The 18,254-nt window shown below is 52.1% G+C and overlaps 1 protein-coding gene across 10 annotated transcripts in view; it reads right to left on the minus strand.

Moving 5' to 3' along the window:
* dennd4a (DENN/MADD domain containing 4A) overlaps positions 1-18,254 on the minus strand; it is a 195,360-nt gene that overhangs the window by 31,435 nt on the left and 145,671 nt on the right. For all 10 annotated transcript variants that reach the window (XR_005462571.1, XM_038814023.1, XM_038814020.1 and 7 more), the window contains 4 exons: positions 13,773-13,928; positions 6,038-7,212; positions 2,456-2,672; positions 280-386 (listed from right to left, as the gene is read on the minus strand). Coding sequence is in view for 9 of the 10 variants with exons in the window: in XM_038814023.1 (XP_038669951.1) it covers positions 280-386; positions 2,456-2,672; positions 6,038-7,212; positions 13,773-13,928 (1,655 nt within the window). In the remaining variant the exon portion in view is untranslated. The remainder of the gene's footprint in view (positions 1-279; positions 387-2,455; positions 2,673-6,037; positions 7,213-13,772; positions 13,929-18,254) is intronic.

Here is an 18,254-nt window from a genome sequence, read left to right on the forward strand (position 1 = left end):
TTGTGGGGGAAACCGGAGCATCCGGACAAAACCCACACAGACACAGGGAGAATGTGCAGACTCCACACAGACAGTGACCCAAGCCGGGAATCGAACCCGGGTCCCTGGAGCTGTGAAGCAACAGTGCTAGCCACTGTGTTACCGTGGTGCACCTTGGGATGCATTATTACATTTACACAACGCTTTTAATGTAAATTGTTCTTCCAATAGGACTTCAAGCTGTGGTAGTTGAACAGAATCAGTGATAATTGAGACAGGTGTATCATGAGCTCAGTTTACCTCGATGGCATAATTCTGGAAGATACTCGTGCTGCTTGTATATTGAGAAGATCCTACATCTGATTTGTCTGCTGAAGGAAAGTTGGAACTTGTTGATTGAACACTGCCTGAAAACAAAACAAATCAGAGCAGTTAAAGTAAATCAGAGCACCTCCCCGGACAGGCGGCGGAATGTGGCGACTAGGGGCTTTTCACAGTAACTTCATTGAAGCCTACTCGTGACAATAAGCCAATTTCATTTCATTTCATTTCAAAAAGCATTTACTGAATTGTCCATTTCACAGATATTTGGACTGAGGTTGCACTCTGACTGTCAAATGCTAACGGGAACACTGATCATCCATGAGCCTCGGCTTTACAATTAGACCATTTTATAGCAGATCATAGAATTTACAGTGCAGAAGGAGGCCACTCAGCCCATCGGGTCTGCACCCTAACTAAGACCACACCTCCACCCTATCCCCGTAACCCCATCCTTTTTGGACACTAAGTGCAATTTATCACGGCCAATCCACCTAACCTGCACATTTTTGTACTGTGGGTGGAAACCGGAGCACCCGGAGGAAACCCACGCAGACACGGGGAGAACGTGCAGACTCCGCAGCGACAGTGACCCAGGCCGGGAATCGAACCTGGGACCCTGGAGCTGGAAGCAATAGTGCTAACCACTGTGCTACCGGCTTGTCTCTCACTTTAACCCAACCCAATGATGTCGGTTAAAACTATCCCCAATGCCCGGGTTCGAATCCTGGCCCTGGGTCACTGTCCGTGTGGAGTTTGCACATTCTCCTGTGTTTGCGTGGGTTTCACCCCCACAACCCAAAGATAAAACAAACAAAGAACAAAGAAAAGTACAGCTCAGGAACAGGTCCTTCGGCCCTCCAAGCCCGTGCCGACCATGCTGCCCATCTAAACTAAAATCTTCTACACTTCCTGGTTCCATATCCCTCTATTCCCATCCTATTCATGTATTTGTCACGATGCCCCTTAAATGTCACTATCGTCCCTGCTTCCACCACCTCCTCCGGCAGCGAGTTCCAGGCATCCACTACCCTCTGTGTAAAAAACTTGCCTCGTACATCTCCTCTAAACCTTGCCCCTCGCACCTTAAACCTATGCCCCCTAGTAATTGACCCCTCTGCCCTGGGGAAAAGCCTCTGACTATCCACTCTGTCTATGCCCCTCATAATTTTGTAGACCTCTATCAGGTCGCCCCTCAACCTCCTTCGTTCCAGATGTGCAGGGTCGGTGGATTGGACTCGCTGAATTGCCCCTTTAATTGGATAAAAAATAATTGGGTGCTCTAAATCTATTTAAAAAAACTATCCCCAATGAGGGGCAGCACGGTGGCACAGTGGTTAGCACTGCTGCCTCACGATGCCGAGGTCCCAGGTTCGAATCCCAGCCCTGGGTCACTGTCCGTGTGAAGTTTGCACATTCTCCCCGTGTCTGTGCGGGTTTCACCCCCACAACCCAAAGATGTGCAAGGTAGGTGGATTGGCCAGGCTAAATGGTCCCTTAATTGGAAAAAAAGAATGAATTGGGTACTCTAAATTTATTTTTAAAAAGACAAAAATTACAAACCCCATTGAATGCATCTGTTACAAGAGTGGCACAGTGGTTAGCACTGCTTCCTCACAGCGCCAGGGTCCTTGGTTCAATTCTAGCCTTGGGTAACTGTGCGGAGTTTTCACGTTCTCCCCGTGTCTGCGTGGGTTTCCTCCCACAGCCCAAAGACGTGCAGGTTAGGTGGGGTTATGGCGATAGGGTGGTGGAATGGGCCTCGGTAGGGTGCTAGGGGAGGTGCAGATTGGAAGGGTCCGAGGCCTCCTTCTGAACTGTAGCAATTCCATGATTCATTCAGATGTAGTTTTTTATTTTAAAAAAAAAGAGTTTAATTGTACCGATAATTGCCTAATTGGCTCAAGCCAGTTTTGCAAGTGTTGCTTTATTAATGAAACAAGGTGAGAATCAGACTTAAAGAGACCCCATGAGCTTTATAAAGTCAAGCATCCCAGCTGCCGTCAAATAAAATCTTACACTATTATTCAGAGCATGCAATTTGCTACATTACTCTGAGAAATCATCTGCAATGTTTATTAAAATGTAAATCTATGCCAATTTGTTTTGGTGATGTCAGCTACAGCATTATTCGGAGGCCCCAAGCTTATCTTACCGATTTGTAGTTGCTGTCGAGGTGTCCCATCATGGTTTCCTGAGCTGTCCAAACTGGCTTGTCTCAGGCCCCATCCTTTGTCCTCACCTGCAGGCATGCTACTGACTTGAGGTGAAGCTCGTCTGTCCAAGTCATCATATACGTCCTCATTTAAAGAAGCAGCATCAGGGTCCAGTGCTCCAAATGAGGAGATACTATTTCTCTCCGAATGACGTCCCTAAAAATTTAAAGTTGATCCAAAACATTTTCACTTTGTACACAGAACAGAGCCTATGCATTTTCTTGTGCTTTACATTTACAATAAGTCTCAATATCTGTATTTGTTAAAAGGGCTGTATTTGTTAGACTGCAGTACAATAGTGTGGCGCAGTGGGTCGCACCCCTATGTTTCGGCCGGAAGCTCCAGGTTCAAGTTCCATTCAGGACTTGATGACCACGGAAAGTGGATTTATAACCTGGCCAAACAGGTTGCTTATCAGCCCATAAATCCTTCCAATATCCTGATGGCAGGCGGTAAGAGCAGGAGAATTTTCTAGTTAGCCATACTGCAAAAGGCAAAGGCAGACCACTGCAGCATTTTGCTCAGCATAACCATGGCTTAATCCAATGGTCCATGGTCACCAACACCCACTTCGGGCCTGGTACCTAAAGGAGGAGGAGTACTACAACGTTAAACTATTAGAACATAGAACAGTACAGCAGAGTACAGGCCCTTCGGCCCACGATGTTGTGCCAACCATTTATCCGAATCTAAGATCAAACTAACCTACACCCCTTTAAATTACTGCTGTCCATGTGCCTGTCTAAGAGTTGCTTAAATCGGGGCTTTTCAAAGTCAGGGTGGCAACCTGCAGTTGGGTCGCGGGCGGATGACAGCAGGGTCGTGGAGCGATCGGGCGCGCCATTCCTGCAGTGGTCCTGATCGCTAGAAGAGAGCCTGTCTTACTTTGAGAATGACGGGCAAGTTGGAAAATCCGGCAGAGAGTCAGCGATAGTTGGTGGTCAGCGGGGTGGAGAGAGAAACGTAAATGTCCGCAGCTCGGGGCTCACCCCCAGTTTATGTGGAGTGTCGGCTGGTGTCCGGGAGTGAGTGAGACTGATTGCTTGAGGGGGAGACAAGATCGCTCCATCATCATGGGCAGGAGCTAGATCTCCCCCTTTTGAGAATTTGGAACCAATTCCCGCTGCACCTGCAGCCGAGGCTCCCCCACCATCCCCCTGGCACAGCTCCTCTCGGTGATTTATCCGGGGAAACTAGGCTTGTGTTCCAATAGTTCATCTGCAAGACAGGCCCTGGTGACTGAGCTTCCCACCCCCTGTTTGGGTGTGACCCAGCTCTTGATCTGTGATTTGATTGTCGGGGTTACTGAGCTGAGGGACTGTATTTGGTAAAGACCTGGTCCCACTCAGTCCGGGCTCAGAAATTACAGTCAATGTGCTTATTCTCAGGAGTTGTGTTCACGACTTTTTATATTTTATTTTAGTAGCTGAGATTGCATTTTGAAACTAATTCCCTGTCTCTATTGAGGACTCCCCTCTTGTGATATAAACCGAGCATTGGTGTAAAATGACATGAACCCTGATAATCGCTTATTCTAGTTTTGGTGCAGGTGAGCGTAACGTATGGAGAATACAGGCTTCAGTGTTGCTTCCATTTTCCAGCTGCTGGCAGGCACTGCAAATGAACTGTGTAGATGAATGGTTTTCTTAAAAGTAAAAGATTGGCAGAGACCAAATAGGCAGTTTACCTATTGGGCAGGATTTCACAACAGAATTTGCTGGAGAGAGCTGCGCAGGAGAGTCCAGGGCAGGACAGAGCAGTGCGAGTTCTGTACAGAGCTACAGGGCCTCTGGTTAACAGCCTACAAAGAAGAAACTTAACTTGGGAACAAAGCAGTATAAAGATAATTTCTTGAGCGATGGTTGTGTCCTTCATGAGGACCTACATGTGCGAGGTAGGCGAAAGATGAAGATGGCAAAAATGAATTGGCTGAAGTCTGCACCTGACGTGTGCATTGTCCTCTTCTCTGCACCTGATTCAAGTCAGATCGTGAGGACCAAACAGGCGCCTCTTTTGCATTAAAGATAAGCAAATGTGGCGTGGTCACGAAGTTCAGCCGGTTGGTAAAAGTGGGTCACGGGAAAAAAAAGTTTGAAAAACACTGGCTTAAATTTACTTAATGACTCTGACTCCACCACCTCTGCTGGCAGTGCATTCCACACACCCACCACTCTCTGTGTAAAGAACCGACCTCTGACATCTCCCCTATACCTTCCTCCAATCACCTTAAAATTATGTCCCCTCGTGACAGCCATTTCCACCCTGGGGAAAAGTCTCTGGCTATCCACTCTATCCATGCCTCTCATCACCTTGTACACCTCTATCAAGTCACCTCTCTTCCTTCTTCGTTCCAGTGAGAAAAGCCCTAGCTCCCTGAACCTTTCTTCATAAGACATGTCCTCCAGTCCAGGCAGCATCCGGGTAAATCTCCTCTGCACCCTCTTCAAAGCATCCACATCCTTCCTATAATGAGACAACCCAAACTGGACACAATATTCCAAGTGTGGTCTAAGCAGGGATTCATAAAGCTGCAGAAAAACCTCGCGGCTCTTAAACTCAATCCCCCTGTTAATGAAAGCCAACACAACCCTATCAACCTGGGTGGCAACTTTGAGGGATCTATGTACGTGGACCCCAAGTGTTCCTCCATACTTCCAAGAATCCTGCCTTTAACCCTGTATTCAGCATTCACATTCCACCTTCCAAAATGAATCACTTCACATTTATCAAGGTTGAACTCCATCTGCCACTTCTCAGCCCAGCTCTGCATCCTACACAAAAAAATGAGTTCAGAAAGACACACAGCAAATTCTTCTGAAGATGGTTTGAACCTATAACTGTAGGAGCTCGTTTTAACGTGTAAAATTCACACAAAAGGTAGACCATTCGCCCCCATCGTGCCTTTGACGGCTATAGAATTATAGAATCCCTATAATGCAGAAGGAGGTCACTCGGCCCATCAAGTGTACACCGGCCCTCTGAAAGAGCCTCCCACCAAGGCCCACATTATCCCCGTAACTCCAACTAGGATACCAATTTAGTATCGTCAATCCACCTAACCTGCTCATCTTTGGACTGTGGGAAGAAACTGGAGCACCTGCAGGAGACCACACAGACACAGGGAGAAAGTTGGAATTGAACCCGGATCCCTGGTGCTATGAGGCAGCAGTGCCAACCACAGTGCCACCGTGCAATCTGTTCAAGGAACCATCCCCAAACCAAAGGAAGAGAAAGGTTTATCACACAGTGAATGGTTAAGGTCTGGTATGTACTGTCTGAGAGTGTGGAGGAGACAGGTTCAATCGAGGCTTTCAAAAGAGAATTGGATCATTATCGGAAGTGGAAAAATGTACAGGGCTACAGGCCAAAGGTGTGGGAGTGGCAATGGGTGACTTGTTCCTTCAGAGTCAGCACAGATGCAATGGATTAATGATCTAATCTGTGCTGTAACCATTCTATGATCTATGATTGATTTATATTGCTCCGCCTCATTTTAAAATTCCCAAAGTACAAACTCCTACCGTATCATTATCCTTGATGGGGACAGCATATGTTGCCAACTTGCTGTACCATTTGCTTGCCTTTTCTGCCACTCCCTTCCCAGCAGAGAACATGCTGTGTTTTAGCACATCAAAAGTGGGTGGTCGTAATGTGTCCAGTGTAAAAGGGGGTGGCGACATGAGAGATAAAGCTCCACCTGTCTCTCGAACTCCCATTCTTTTGTTGCTACTTGGAGAGTATGATGGTGAGGACCAGAGCCTGTCCCTTTGCTTGACAGTGAGTTCTCCCTTTGCATGCGGTTGAAGTGTCCTGGACCGACAGAGTCCCGTTGTTCTGGGGGAGCCTGCTGGAAGGCTAGACCTCCTTGACACCTTTACTACAGGCAAACTTTTGCAATTAGATGATGTCGCGCTATCATCATCTGTTTTTGAGAAATCTATGCTGGGTGTGCGACTCGTCAAGGGACTGCTCATAGAATCCATGTACATCTCTATCTCTTCAGCTAAGTTTCGCCGAGCTGAAGGAGTGAAAAGACATTTATCGTAGTCTTCCTCCTCTTCTTCCTGATTGGTTTCCGCGACTAGAAGAGAAAGCGGGTCATACCCTCTTTGGACCCCTCTTCTTTCTGCTAGTTTGATCCCTGCTCCTACACTCATACTCCTCCGCAACTGCTTGGGCGGCAGCCCTCGCCTGGGATTTTGGTTACATTTCCCATTCGACTTCCCATAATCAGGCTCACCATCCAGATCTTCCAAGTCAAAGATAGCAGGAGAGTCCGTTTTATCATCCTCCACATTGGCTGATGTTTCATCCAAGTCATATGGCGTGTCTTCGTCACTCAGTTCCTTTTCTAGATTTAAGCTCACCTGTTGGTGCGTGTGCCTGGGTTTGATAATCTCCAGCGTGTTTGGTCTTGAGGCCATTTGTAAAGCTTTTGATAATATTTCAGCGTCAGCACCCAATTTTTCTGCAATTTCCCTGGGGTCTGTGTCCATACTTCCTCTGTGCATCATCAGCCCTGCAAAAGCATCACCACTACGACTGCGATTCCGGCCTCCCCACACCATTTGTTCCTTCAAGCCAGGCTCCATAGCGCTCTTGTGCCTCTTGCGTAAACTGTCACCATGTACTAGTGCAGGCTCAGGATATGCAGCATTATCAAAAGGTGTTGTAAACAGCAATCCTGCCACATTTTCTGTAATCAGACATGAAATATTTTCAATCAATCGGAAGTTCTGTAAATGTAATTTGTTTGAACTAACAGATTCTGATCAATGTTTTTTTAAATTCCTTTCCCGGTTTATACCACTGCAGGTTGACAGGGCAGAAAGCAACTTGTTTCTAAGCTTTCGGTGATACAATAGAATCACAAGCTGCTTCTTCCTTTCCGCACCTTAACCTGTTTGCTGATAATCACAAAGATTACAGCCTATGAGGAGTTACATACACAGCTTGCATTCCTAACATACTTCATTTGGAAAAACTAACTCAGCAGGCACGTGGGAACCAAGAGGAAACATTAGCAAGGAATGCTAGGATGCACAAAATACTGCGACGGACAGAAACCACGGGTATAGAGAATAGTAAGGTACGAGAAGTTGGAGTAAGGCAGAAAGTAATGAAGTCTAAATCAGGAATACTGTGCATGTACATGACTGCATGAAGTAGAGTGAATAAGATTGGGGAGTTACACAGGTGCAGATTGCACTCTGGAAATATGATGTTGTGGCGATAACAGACACCCCGCTCAAGAAAATGTGAAACACTCCTGGGTATAAGGTGCTCAAAAAAGATGGGAAAACAGGAGGGGTGGCGGGATTGGTGAAGGAGGGATGGCGGGATTGGGGAAGGAGGGGTGGCGGGATTGGTGGAGGAGGGGTGGCAGATTGGTGAAGGAGGGGTGGCGGGATTGGTGGAGGAGGGGTGGCAGATTGGTGAAGGAGGGGTGGCGGGATTGGTGGAGGAGGGGTGGCAGATTGGTGAAGGAGGGGTGGCGGGATTGGTGGAGGAGGGATGGCGGGATTGGTGGAGGACGGATGGCGGGATTGGTGAAGGAGGGGTGGTGGGATTGGTGAAGGAGGGGTGGCGGGATTGGTGGAGGAGGGGCGGCGGGATTGGGGAAGGAGGGGTGGCGGGATTGGTGAAGGAGGAATGGCGGGATTGGTGAAGGAGGGGTGGGGGGATTGGCGAAGGAGGAGTGGCGGGATTGGGGAAGGAGGGGTGGCGGGATTGGTGGAGGAGGGATGGCGGGATTGGTGAAGGAGGGGTGGCGGGATTGGCGGAGGAGGGGTGGCGGGATTGGGGAAGGAGGGGTGGCGGGATTGGTGGAGGAGGGGTGGCGGGATTGGGGAAGGAGGGATGGCGGGATTGGTGGAGGAGGGGTGGCGGGATTGGGGAAGGAGGGGTGGCGGGATTGATGAAGGAGGGATCGGCGGGATTGGTGTAGGAGGGGTGGCGGGATTGGCGAAGGAGGAGTGGCGGGATTGGGGAAGGAGGGGTGGCGGGATTGGTGAAGGAGGGGTGGCAGGATTGGTGAAGGAGGCGTGGCGGGATTGGGGAAGGAGGGATGGCGGGATTGGTGAAGGAGGGGTGGCGGGATTGGTGAAGGAGGGGTGGCGGGATTGGTGGAGGAGGGGTGGCGGGATTGGGGAAGGAGGGGTGGCGGGATTGGTGGAGGAGGGGTGGCGGGATTGGGGGAGGAGGGGTGGTGGGATTGGGGAAGGAGGGATGGCGGGATTGGTGGAGGAGGGGTGGCGGGATTGGGGAAGGAGAGCATTGCAGTGCTGGAGAAAGAGGATGTCGCAGAGGGTTCCAGGACAGGATCGATTTGGAGCTAAGGAATAAAAAGGCTGCAATGACATTGCTGGGTGTAGTCTAACTACCACCAACTAGTGGGTTGGATGTAGAGGAACAAATCTGCAGGGAAATTACAGAGCAATGCAAACATTAGAGAGTAGTTATAATGGAGAACTTACTTACCTGAATGTAGACTGGGGCAATGGTCGTGTAAAGGGCAGAGAGGGGTAAAAGTTCCTAGATTGTGTTCAGGACAATTTTCTACAACAGTTTGTCCAGTCATAAATCATAGAATTTACAGTGCAGAAGGAGGCCATTTGGCCCATCGAGTCTGCACCGGCCCTTGGAAAGAGCAACCTACTCCACCCTGTCCCCATAACCCCACCTAACCTTTTTTGGATCACAGCTAACCCGCACATCTTTGGACTGTGGGAGGAAACCGGAGCACCCGGAGGAAACCCACGCACACACGGGGAGAAAGTGCAGACTCCGCACAGACAGTGACCCAAGCCGGGAATTGAACCTGGGACCCTGGAGCCCAGATCAACTAGAAGGATGCACTGTTGGTCTTGTCCTTGGAAATGAAGGCCTGGATTCTCTGCCACCCACTGCCAGTAGCGAGGTCCCCGATCGGCGACGCAATGCTCCGACTCAGCACTGCTGGCGGGATCGAGGTTTGCGCCTGCACGCTAATGGGAGAATGTAAATGAATGCAAATGGGTCTAAATGGTAAGTGCATTCCAATCACTAAATGCAATCTAATCATTCAAGCATGTGATGCATCCAGGGATATTGAAGGAAGTGAGAGTGGAAATTGCAGAGACGCTGACCATAATCTTCTCATCTCCTCCAGACTCAGGGGAGGTGCCAGAGGGCTGGGGAATTGCAAATGTTACCCCCGGTTCAAAAATAGTTGCAAGGATCAGCCCAGTAATTACAGACTAGTCAGTTTAACATCAGTGGTGAATAAGCTTCTGGAAACAATTATTTGGGAAATAAATTAACAGTCACGTGGAAAAATGTGGGTTGATTAGAAAAAGCCAACATGGATTACTCAAGGGGAAATAGTGTTTAACTAACCTGGAGTTCTTTTGAGGACTTAACAGAAAGGGTTGATGAGGGTAATGCTGTTGATCTGATATACATGGTCTTTCAGAAGGCATTCGATATAGTGCCACACAACAGACTAGTGAGAGAGGTTATAGTTCAAGACTGAAAAGGACAGCTGCAACGTGGATATAAAATTAGCTGAATAATAGGAAGCAGAGAGTTATGGTCCACTGATATTTCCGGGCTGGGGGAAGGTTTGTAGTGGAGTTCCCCAGGAGGTCCTTACTTTTCCTGATATATATCTAGATCTTGTGTGCAGGGGACAATTTCAAACTTTGTGGATGACATAAAACTTGGAAGTATTGTAAACTATGAACAGGACAGTGTAGAATTTCAAAAGGGCGTAGACAAGTCAGTGGAGCGGCAGATAGGTGGAGCTGGAAGATAGGTGGAGCGGGCAGATGGGTGCAGCTGGCAGATAGGTGGAGCGGGCAGATAGGTGGAGCGGGCAGATAGGTGGAGCGGGCAGATAGGTGAAGCGGCAGATAGGTGGAGCGGGCAGATAGGTGGAGCGGGCAGATAGGTGGAGCGGGCAGATAGGTGGAGCGGGCAGATAGGTGAAGCGGCAGATAGGTGGAGCTGGCAGATAGGTGGAGTGGGCAGATAGGTGGAGCGGGCAGATAGGTGGAGCGGGCAGATAGGTGGAGTGGGAAGATAGGTGGAGCTGGCAGATAGGTGGAGCTGGCAGATAGGTGGAGTAGGCAGATAGGTGGAGCTGGCAGATAGGTGGAGCTGGCAGATAGGTGGAGCTGGCAGATAGGTGGAGCGGGCAGATAGGTGGAGCGGGCAGATAGGTGGAGCGGCAGATAGGTGGAGCTGGCAGATAGGTGGAATGGGCAGATAGGTGGAGTGGGCAGATAGGTGGAGCTGGCAGATAGGTGGAGCTGGCAGATAGGTGGAGCTGGCAGATAGGTGGAGCGGGCAGATAGGTGGAGCGGGCAGATAGGTGGAGCGGGCAGATAGGTGGAGCGGGCAGATAGGTGGAGCGGGCAGTTAGGTGGAGTGGGCAGATAGGTGGAGCGGGCAGATAGGTGGAGCGGGCAGATAGGTGGAGCGGGCAGATAGGTGGAGCGGGCAGTTAGGTGGAGTGGGCAGATAGGTGGAGCGGGCAGATAGGTGGAGCGGGCAGATAGGTGGAGCTGGTAGATAGGTGGAGCGGGCAGATAGGTGGAGCTGGTAGATAGGTGGAGCTGGCAGATAGGTGGAGCGGGCAGATAGGTGGAGCGGGCAGATAGGTGGAGCTGGCAGATAGGTGGAGTGGGCAGTTAGGTGGAGTGGGCAGATAGGTGGAGCTGGTAGATAGGTGGAGCTGGCAGATAGGTGGAGCTGGCAGATAGGTGGAGCTGGCAGATAGGTGGAGCTGGCAGATAGGTGGAGCTGGCAGATAGGTGGAGCGGGCAGATAGGTGGAGCGGGCAGATAGGTGGAGTGGGCAGATAGGTGGAGCTGGCAGATAGGTGGAGTGGGCAGTTAGGTGGAGCGGGCAGATAGGTGGAGCTGGCAGATAGGTGGAGCGGGCAGATAGGTGGAGCTGGCAGATAGGTGGAGTGGGCAGATAGGTGGAGTGGGCAGATAGGTGGAGTGGGCAGATAGGTGGAGTGGGCAGTTAGGTGGAGTGGGCAGATAGGTGGAGCGGGCAGATAGGTGGAGTGGGCAGATAGGTGGAGCGGGCAGATAGGTGGAGCGGGCAGATAGGTGGAGCTGGCAGATAGGTGGAGCGGCAGATAGGTGGAGTGGGCAGATAGGTGGAGCGGGCAGATAGGTGGAGTGGGCAGATAGGTGGAGTGGGCAGATAGGTGGAGCTGGCAGATAGGTGGAGCTGGCAGACAGGTGGAGTGGGCAGATAGGTGGAGCGGGCAGATAGGTGGAGCGGGCAGATAGGTGGAGCTGGCAGATAGGTGGAGTGGGCAGATAGGTGGAGCGGGCAGATAGGTGGAGCGGGCAGATAGGTGGAGTGGGCAGATAGGTGGAGTGGGCAGATAGGTGGAGCTGGCAGATAGGTGACAGATGAAGATCAGTGTAGAAAAATGAAGTGATGCATTTTGGTAGGAAGAATACGTCAGAGACAAAATAAAATAAGGAGTATAATTCTTAAGGGAGTGCAGGAGCAGAGGGTGTTGCCCGGACAGGTGGAGCGAGTAGTGAATAAAGCAGAGTATTCCGGGCTTTATTAATAGGGACAGAGAGTACACGAGCAAGGAGGTTATACTGAATTTATACAGACACTAGTTCGCCCTCAGCTGGAATATTGTGCACAGTTCTGGGTGTCACACTATAGGAAGGATGTGAACACATCGGAGAGAGAGCAGGAGAGGTTTACAGGAATGTTTCCAGGGATGAGAAACTTCAGTGATGAGGATAGATTGGAGAGGTTGGGACTGTTCTCCTGGGAGAGAAGAAGGCTGACAGGAGATTTGATAGAGATGTTCAAAATCATGAGGGCCAGAGTAGATAGGGAGAAACTGTTTTCGCTTGTAAAATGATCAAGAACGAAGGGGCACAGATGTAAAGTGATGTTCAAAAGAAGCAAACGTGATGTGAGAATACCTTTCACACAAAGCGTGGCTCGGGTCTGCAATGCATGGCCTGGAAGTGTGGTAAAGGCAGGCTCAATCGAGGCAATCAAGAGGGCATTGGATGATTACTTGATTAGAAATAATGTTGCACAGTATGTGGGAAAGGAAGAGCTTGTCCTGATGCTGGGCCAGAATAATAGAATCTTGAAATGCCACTTTGCAGTAACTCAAAAGAACATGTAAGCATCTGTTAAAGATGCACTTGTTCATCCATCACATTCACAGAAACTATTCCACATATTTTGCCAGTTTTCAAATCTGTTTGGCAGCGTAAACCAGACAAATTTGGCAGAATAATGACTTGTTCACAAGCACATATACACTCTAGGAATATAAACAGAAGGTAAAATATCTATCCTAATATTTGAGGTCAATCTCAAAAATAATTCAGCATTCTGTAGACAATAAAATTGTTTCACCTGTAGGTGCACAGGAGTAACTAATTATCGGATAATTTAGGAAGTTATAAGTGTAGAGAACGATAATCTCCAAGTCTAACTCCTAGTTATAAACATGTTCTGGAGGGGGCAGCGGCAGCCCTGGCCCTTGCCTCACTGATCGCCTGGCGGAGAATTCTGCTAGGTTGGAGTTTGGCAGCACCACCCAGGGCCTGGGTTGGCTCTCAGACCGGGCAGAGTCCCTGAGACTAGAGAAGATAAAATTCTCGATCAGAGGGTCCGAGGAGAGATCCACGAAACATGGAACGCATGGAAGAAGTTCACAAATCTCTTTGAGGACCTATTCACAATCAGCAACTAACTTGGGGGGGGGGGGGGGGGGGGAGACAGATAGGAAGAGGGGGGACGGATAGGAAGAAAGGATGTAGGACGGGGGGGGGAGGAACAGGGGCCGTGTTGAAAGGGAGCTCGGATACAGCAGATGAGACTGGGGGAAGGCCATTCACCAGAGGGGCACACAGATCCCACCCACACATGAAAAACTCGAGGAGGCAGACCTCGAAAACTCAATGGGGAAAACAGAACCACACACCCCTCCTCCCCCACCCTGTCAAAGCAAGTGTAAATATATAGAAAGTACAGAGTTCTGGCACTGATTGTAAGTACAAATGTAAATATGATAATGCGGGCACGGGAACCTGGGGCACAGGAAAAGTGACAACTTGCTGTAATGTTGTTTATGAAGTTGTTGTTTCTGATTTTTTTTCTTTTGTGTTTTTGCCAATGGCTCCTGTGTATAAATCTTGTTCCTAAATGTTAAAAATCCCAATAAAAATATTTAATTAAAAAAAAGAAACATGTTCTGTGATTACACACCATTGCCTCCCTCAGTGCTCTGATTAGGATCCGCACTTTCAAAGCTGCAGTTCATCTTTACGATTCTGGTCACAGGTTTTGAGTCAGTTCTGCTGCCTTGAAAATCCAAATGGGACAGACAATCTCCACTGCCCTTTGTACTTTCACTCTCCGATACTGGAAGCAATGTAAGAAACAAATCATTGATTAATTATGTGATACTCATGAACAGCTAAATAATTTCCTTTCATTTGTGACTGCATCACTTTACGTCTTTTTAAACCAATTTTCTTCCCTCAGCGAGAGGGTTGGGAATCACGCACCCTGCACCGCGAGTCAGTGTGACCCTTGAGCAAACATTCTGCATGCAGCCAGCTTTAATTGGCCATTCGGCCAATGCGGACCTCAGCTAACGTTCCGAAACATGTGCACCCAGCAGGGAATTGGGGATAGCAATCCAGACTTATCCTTTTCCTAACCCGGTGGAGCTAAGGCCAACTGAAAGAACTTAAATAAACTACTACAGCACGTCCCAGGGAACCCTGCAGCCTGTACAATCTAAATATACACTAATTTTACCAAACAAAGCATCATTAATCAGGTGGGTACGATCACAGCTTCACGACAAGGAGGTTTGCACTGCCAAGGTACCAAGCTGGCACCTTTCACGCTGCGGCAATCTGCCCTGCATGAGTGTTAGGGTGGGGTGCAAGGGGCTCGGGTACCCCCTCAGTGTGTTGGACCTTGCCATAGGGGAGGGGGCGGGGGCCGCGTCGGTGGCTCGAGCAATCGGTATCTCGATCTCTTGCTACACCGAGGGTTTCCGGCGAGAGAACCTCTTCAGCCCAGAAATAGGGGCTATGTGCGGCTTCGCCCGACATTCCCCTCTGAGGCCCAGAATCTAACCCGAGTGATGCTTCAGAGCGCTGTGTATCTGCGCTGTGTCTCTGCGCTGTGTCTCTGCGCTGTGTCTCTGCGCTGTGTCTCTGCGCTGTGTATCTGCGCTGTGTATCTGCGCCGTGTATCTGCGCCGTGTCTCTGCGCTGTGTATCTGCGCTGTGTCTCTGCGCTGTGTCTCTGCGCTGTGTCTCTGCGCTGTGTCTCTGCGCTGTGTATCTGCGCTGTGTCTCTGCGCTGTGTATCTGCGCTGTGTCTCTGCGCTGTGTCTCTGCGCTGTGTATCTGCGCTGTGTCTCTGCGCTGTGTATCTGCGCTGTGTCTCTGCGCTGTGTCTCTGCGCCGTGTCTCTGCGCCGTGTCCCTGCGCCGTGTCCCTGCGCCGTGTCTCTGCGCCGTGTCTCTGCGCCGTGTCTCTGCGCCGTGTCTCTGCGCCGTGTATCTGCGCCGTGTCTCTGCGCCGTGTCTCTGCGCCGTGTATCTGCGCCGTGTCTCTGCGCCGTGTCTCTGCGCGGTGTCTCTGCGCGGTGTCTCTGCGCGGTGTCCCTGCGCCGTGTATCTGCGCCGTGTCTCTGCGCCGTGTCTCTGCGCCGTGTCTCTGCGCCGTGTATCTGCGCCGTGTCTCTGCGCCGTGTCTCTGCGCGGTGTCTCTGCGCCGTGTATCTGCGCCGTGTCTCTGCGCCGTGTCTCTGCGCCGTGTCTCTGCGCCGTGTCTCTGCGCCGTGTCTCTGCGCGGTGTCCCTGCGCCGTGTCTCTGCGCCGTGTCCCTGCGCCGTGTCTCTGCGCCGTGTCCCTGCGCCGTGTCTCTGCGCCGTGTCTCTGCGCCGTGTCTCTGCGCCGTGTCCCTGCGCCGTGTCTCTGCGCCGTGTCTCTGCGCCGTGTATCTGCGCCGTGTCTCTGCGCCGTGTCTCTGCGCCGTGTCTCTGCGCCGTGTATCTGCGCCGTGTCTCTGCGCCGTGTCTCTGCGCCGTGTCTCTGCGCCGTGTATCTGCGCCGTGTCTCTGCGCCGTGTCTCTGCGCCGTGTCTCTGCGCGGTGTCCCTGCGCGGTGTCTCTGCGCCGTGTCTCTGCGCCGTGTCTCTGCGCCGTGTCTCTGCGCGGTGTCCCTGCGCCGTGTCTCTGCGCCGTGTCTCTGCGCCGTGTCTCTGCGCCGTGTCCCTGCGCCGTGTCTCTGCGCCGTGTCTCTGCGCCGTGTATCTGCGCCGTGTCTCTGCGCCGTGTCTCTGCGCCGTGTCTCTGCGCCGTGTATCTGCGCCGTGTCTCTGCGCCGTGTCTCTGCGCCGTGTCTCTGCGCCGTGTCTCTGCGCCGTGTCTCTGCGCCGTGTCTCTGCGCCGTGTCTCTGCGCCGTGTATCTGCGCCGTGTCTCTGCGCCGTGTCTCTGCGCCGTGTCCCTGCGCCGTGTCTCTGCGCCGTGTCTCTGCGCCGTGTCTCTGCACCGTGTCTCTGCGCCGTGTCTCTGCGCGGTGTATCTGCGCCGTGTCTCTGCGCCGTGTCTCTGCGCCGTGTCCCTGCGCCGTGTCCCTGCGCCGTGTATCTGCGCCGTGTCTCTGCGCCGTGTATCTGCGCCGTGTCCCTGCGCCGTGTCCCTGCGCCGTGTCCCTGCGCCGTGTATCTGCGCCGTGTATCTGCGCCGTGTATCTGCGCCGTGTCTCTGCGCCGTGTCTCTGCGCCGTGTCCCTGCGCCGTGTCCCTGCGCCGTGTATCTGCGCCGTGTCTCTGCGCCGTGTCCCTGCGCCGTGTCCCTGCGCCGTGTATCTGCGCCGTGTATCTGCGCCGTGTCTCTGCGCCGTGTATCTGCGCCGTGTCTCTGCGCCGTGTCTCTGCGCCGTGTCTCTGCGCCGTGTCCCTGCGCCGTGTATCTGCGCCGTGTCTCTGCGCCGTGTCTCTGCGCCGTGTCTCTGCGCCGTGTCCCTGCGCCGTGTCCCTGCGCCGTGTCTCTGCGCCGTGTCTCTGCGCCGTGTCTCTGCGCCGTGTATCTGCGCCGTGTATCTGCGCCGTGTCTCTGCGCCGTGTATCTGCGCCGTGTCTCTGCGCCGTGTCTCTGCGCCGTGTATCTGCGCCGTGTATCTGCGCCGTGTCTCTGCGCCGTGTCTCTGCGCCGTGTATCTGCGCCGTGTCTCTGCGCCGTGTCTCTGCGCCGTATCTCTGCGCCGTGTATCTGCGCCGTGTCTCTGCGCCGTGTCTCTGCGCCGTGTATCTGCGCCGTGTCTCTGCGCCGTGTCTCTGCGCCGTGTATCTGCGCCGTGTCTCTGCGCCGTGTCTCTGCGCCGTGTCTCTGCGCCGTGTATCTGCGCCGTGTCCCTGCGCCGTGTCTCTGCGCCGTGTCTCTGCGCGGTGTCTCTGCGCCGTGTCTCTGCGCCGTGTCTCTGCGCCGTGTCTCTGCGCCGTGTATCTGCGCCGTGTCTCTGCGCCGTGTCTCTGCGCCGTGTCTCTGCGCCGTGTCTCTGCGCCGTGTCTCTGCGCCGTGTATCTGCGCCGTGTCTCTGCGCCGTGTCTCTGCGCCGTGTATCTGCGCCGTGTCTCTGCGCCGTGTCTCTGCGCCGTGTATCTGCGCGTGTATCTGCGCCGTGTCTCTGCGCCGTGTCTCTGCGCCGTGTCTCTGCGCCGTGTATCTGCGCCGTGTATCTGCGCCGTGCCTCTGCGCTGTGTCTCTGCGCTGTGTCTCTGCGCGGTGAGCACCGGAAAACAACCAGCTAAACGTGATCGCTTTGGGGCTTGGCTCCCATTTAGTTAAATCACATCCACTCTCTCACACACACACTCGCTCTCACACACACACTCGCTCTCTCACACACACACTCGCTCTCTCACACACACACTCGCTCTCTCACACACACACTCGCTCTCTCACACACACTCGCTCTCTCACACACACACTCGCTCTCTCACACACTCGCTCTCTCACACACACACTCGCTCTCTCACACACACACTCCCTCTCTCACACACACACTCCCTCTCTCACACACACACTCCCTCTCTCACACACACACTCCCTCTCTCACACACACACTCCCTCTCTCACACACACACTCCCTCTCACACACACTCCCTCTCTCACACACACACTCCCTCTCTCACACACACACTCCCTCTCTCACACACACTCCCTCTCTCACACACACACTCCCTCTCTCTCACACACACACTCACTCTCTCTCACACACACACTCACTCTCTCACACACACACACTCACTCTCTCACACACACACTCACTCTCTCACACACACACTCACTCTCTCACACACACACTCACTCTCTCACACACACACTCACTCTCTCACACACACTCACTCTCACACACACACTCACTCTCTCACACACACACTCACTCTCTCACACACACACACTCTCTCACACACACACTCACTCTCTCACACACACAATCACTCTCTCACACACACACTCACTCTCTCACACACACTCTCTCACACACACTCTCTCACACATTCACTCTCTCTCACTCACTCACTCACTCTCTCACACACTCACTCACTCACTCTCACACTCTCACACTCACTCTCTCACACTCGCTCTCTCACACTCACTCTCTCACACTCTCTCTCACACTCACTCTCTCACACTCACTCTCTCACACTCACTCTCT

The sequence above is a fragment of the Scyliorhinus canicula genome, chromosome 12 (assembly GCF_902713615.1).
Source record: "Scyliorhinus canicula chromosome 12, sScyCan1.1, whole genome shotgun sequence".
In the NCBI taxonomy this organism is placed as follows: Eukaryota; Metazoa; Chordata; class Chondrichthyes; order Carcharhiniformes; family Scyliorhinidae; genus Scyliorhinus; species Scyliorhinus canicula.